This window comes from Gossypium arboreum, chromosome 4 (assembly GCF_025698485.1).
Source record: "Gossypium arboreum isolate Shixiya-1 chromosome 4, ASM2569848v2, whole genome shotgun sequence".
NCBI classification, from domain to species: Eukaryota; Viridiplantae; Streptophyta; class Magnoliopsida; order Malvales; family Malvaceae; genus Gossypium; species Gossypium arboreum.
The window spans coordinates 72,628,367-72,631,511 of record NC_069073.1 but is presented as its reverse complement, the minus strand read 5'-3'; the positions used below and the strand labels follow the sequence as shown (position 1 = coordinate 72,631,511).

Here is a 3,145-nt window from a genome sequence, read left to right as displayed (position 1 = left end):
ATAAAATATGATTTCTAGATCTCGAATGTCGTTATAAGAGTCTCATCTGTTGTTATATGTACATAACAATTACTTGTTTGTAACATAAAAAGTTTTAGTAGAGAAATGAGACTAGTTATATTTATAAATATAATATGCTACAACTCTTACTGGTTAAGAATGTTATCAATTTTTTTGCTAAAGTTTACGACGAGACCTTGTACCATATCAAAAAATTATTTTAGTCTCTCTACTATTAAAAGGAACATTTTAATCCTTACATTTATAAAGTTGTCATGTCAATTTTTACATGTTAATTTTGTCATTGATGGAATGACATTAACAGTTATTGACACAACATTAAATCACATCTTGTTTGTCTTAAAATAAATAGAATAACGTATGTAATAAAACAAATAAAATAAAAAACAATTTGAGGTAAAAGCAAAATTAATTTCTTATCTCTACTCATTCTTCAAAACTATTGTTTAACTTTTTAATTTAATACCAAATCAGTCATTTAAGTTATGTCATTTCATTAACAACAAAATTAACATGCAAAGACTAAAATGTTAACTTTTAAACATATACAAACATTAAAGATTTTTTTTTAATAATAGAGTAACTAAAAATCATATAATACAAATACTTGTTAACCCCAGGTTTTTTTGTACTATTACTATAGCATTCATAATTAACACTATGTTTCACTTCTATAATTGAGTTGAAACAATGATCAAACCAATAAAGATGAAAAAAGGTACATTAATGTCGAAGTTAAAATGGGTTTATAGCATAAAACACGAAAAAAGAAAGAAAACTTGTTACAACTGAAGTTTCAAAAACCTTATTTTTCCCATCAAAGAATCTGGGACTCCCAGAAGCCATCAAGATTCCAGAACAATTCATCATAATTAAAAACAGTTGCTGATGAGTCATTACTTGCTCCAGTTTGAGAGGGGTTCCCGTGATCTTCTGAAGATGAACTTTCGGGTGAGCCCGCCATTTGTTGGCTCTTATGATAACCAGAAGCTGCTTCTCCAGCAGTTGCTTCACCTTGATGAGCTGCTGCATTTGGCTTAATTATCTGCACTCCTCCTACTGGAGGCTGCCTGTCAAATGACCGCAAGCATTTCGACTTTTTGTATACCCGGCACAAGCTGAATTCATGCCTTAACTACCAATCGCAGAGTTTTTTTTTTTTGTACGTCAATCTTTATATAGAGTTAAAAGCACAAGAATCTTATTTTGATAGATAATTGAAGAACAAGTGTGGTTTACTTACAGTTGGAGTTGCAGAAATAGATGAAGCTCCTTGTTCAATGGCTTTATATTCGTTCATTTTCCACTCAGTCTTTATTCCATTGGGAGCTCTTCCCTTGTAGAAAACCATGGTTCTTTTAACGCCTATAGGGCGATTACCGGAGCAATAAACAAAACCAGGTGAGCCAGTTGCCTTCCAGTACCCAGTTGTTGTTCGCCGCTTTGGCTTTCCTCCCCGAGCTTCACTCTCCTGCCTTGGAATGAAGAAGAACCATTGTTCTGGATCCTTATGGCATAGGTACACTGAAAATTCTACATCAATAATTTCATTAAATGCATAATAAATAATAATGATATCATCTCTTTATGTTAATCCTTTTTAATTTTCAAAAAACAATACTTCGTTAGACGGTGATGGATAATGAATATGATGCACGAATGAACTTAAGCAAAAAAAAAAAAAAAAATCTAACAAAGGAATGATGATGAACTTGATGTTGGAAAAAGAGAATAAAAAAGGAAAGTGAAATTAGTAGTATGTAAAAGAATGGTAGGTAGATTGGTGTAAATTACGTGGAAGATCCCAAGGATTAAACTCATAAATGTTGACAATGGGTATAACCCGATCCATAAGACGGTTCAAATCCTCCCTCTCCATTTCTAGCTTGTGATGAAGATAAAATGAAACCAACTCTTCTTCAGTCGGGTAGAACCGAAAACCAGGTGCGATATCCTCCATTTTCAGTTTCACTGCTTAATATTCTCAAATCAATATATATAGCTTAAAGAAATGATTTCTTTAAAGTAAAGATGGTGAGTGAGGGTTTAACAAATTATAATGGGATTGGTCGCTATTTATAAGTATGAGGAGAGTGTTCAGGATTGATCATGGAAGTTGTTAGGCAGATAAAAGAGAGCATTAATGGTGAGAGAAACGAGTGGAATGAGAAATCTGTGGTAAAGGCCGCTTTGCTTTGAAATTTCCACACGCTTTAGTCTAGAACATAGAAATCAAGGCATCTTGTTATTTTATGTAGGGTAAAATACACTTATGATCTTGGGTAAAATACACTTATATTGTTTTTTATAGGAAGGGATGGATAACACTTTGAACTCGTAAAAGATATTTCACAAGAATTTTAGTCATCACTCATTTTGAGTTAAGATCAAATATACTTATATTTTAAGTTTAGTGTAAAATAAACTTTATATTTATATATACTTACCCTTTCATATTTGAAGAAAAATCTTTAAACTGTACTTGAGAAAATCAACAAAGCAAAATTTAAAGGTAAAATAAACATATAGTTATTATTTATCTATGTATTCTTTATTTAGTTTATTCATTTCTCTATTTTTAATTACAAAAAGAATTAATTAGATATTGAAGTGGACTAATATATATGTAATTTTTTTATAATAATTATGATTTTTAGGTCGTTGTGGAGAGATAAAGTGAAAACGTATTCTATAGGGCGTGTTTTCACTGATGTGGCAGCGGAAATTTGTTCCTTTTTTTTGGGGGGAAATTAAAGTTTATAAATTTATTTTTGTCTGTGTTTGAGATAAACATTGTTATAATTTTAAGGTATGTTTGAATTTACGGTGATGCCATGGAGCTCGATAACTTACAATTTTTATCTGTCATATGAGGATGGAGCCATCCCTAAGAAGCTGAATCACATTGCAAATCAAGGTCTTAGTTGACGGTGGTTATACGGCCACGGGTTGAAGTGTAACTAGGGCTTCAAGTTTACAAATGTTATGTTGTTAAGGGATGAAGTATAACCGGGTCCCCTAGTTGACAATGGTTATGCGGACACAACATCGAGTTTCACATCATTAGAGGAGGATGCTTTATAAACAAAAAACATAGGGGTCTTCCAGTGTAATCAAGTAATTT

At 31.7% G+C, this 3,145-nt stretch overlaps 1 protein-coding gene across 1 annotated transcript; it reads right to left on the bottom strand.

The window, feature by feature from the left end:
- Positions 1-656: 656 nt before the first annotated feature.
- Positions 657-1,981, bottom strand: LOC108458826 (NAC domain-containing protein 90-like). The gene is made up of 3 exons (XM_017758220.2): positions 1,816-1,981; positions 1,265-1,554; positions 657-1,156 (listed from the first exon to the last, which is right to left on the bottom strand). The coding sequence occupies exons 1-3, from the start codon at positions 1,979-1,981 to the stop codon at positions 839-841; spliced, it is 774 nt and encodes a 257-aa protein (XP_017613709.1). The 3' UTR covers positions 657-838.
- Positions 1,982-3,145: the final 1,164 nt, after the last annotated feature.

Excerpts from the sequence above, each read along its gene's own strand:
- LOC108458826 (XM_017758220.2), bottom strand. The coding sequence starts at position 1,981 with ATGGAGGATATCGCACCTGGTTTTCGGTTCTACCCGACTGAAGAAGAG. Across the intron at positions 1,555-1,815 it reads TAATCCTTGGGATCTTCCAC|AATTTTCAGTGTACCTATGC; the intron begins GTAATTTACACC and ends TTATTGATGTAG. Across the intron at positions 1,157-1,264 it reads CTATTTCTGCAACTCCAACT|TTAAGGCATGAATTCAGCTT; the intron begins GTAAGTAAACCA and ends TGCGATTGGTAG.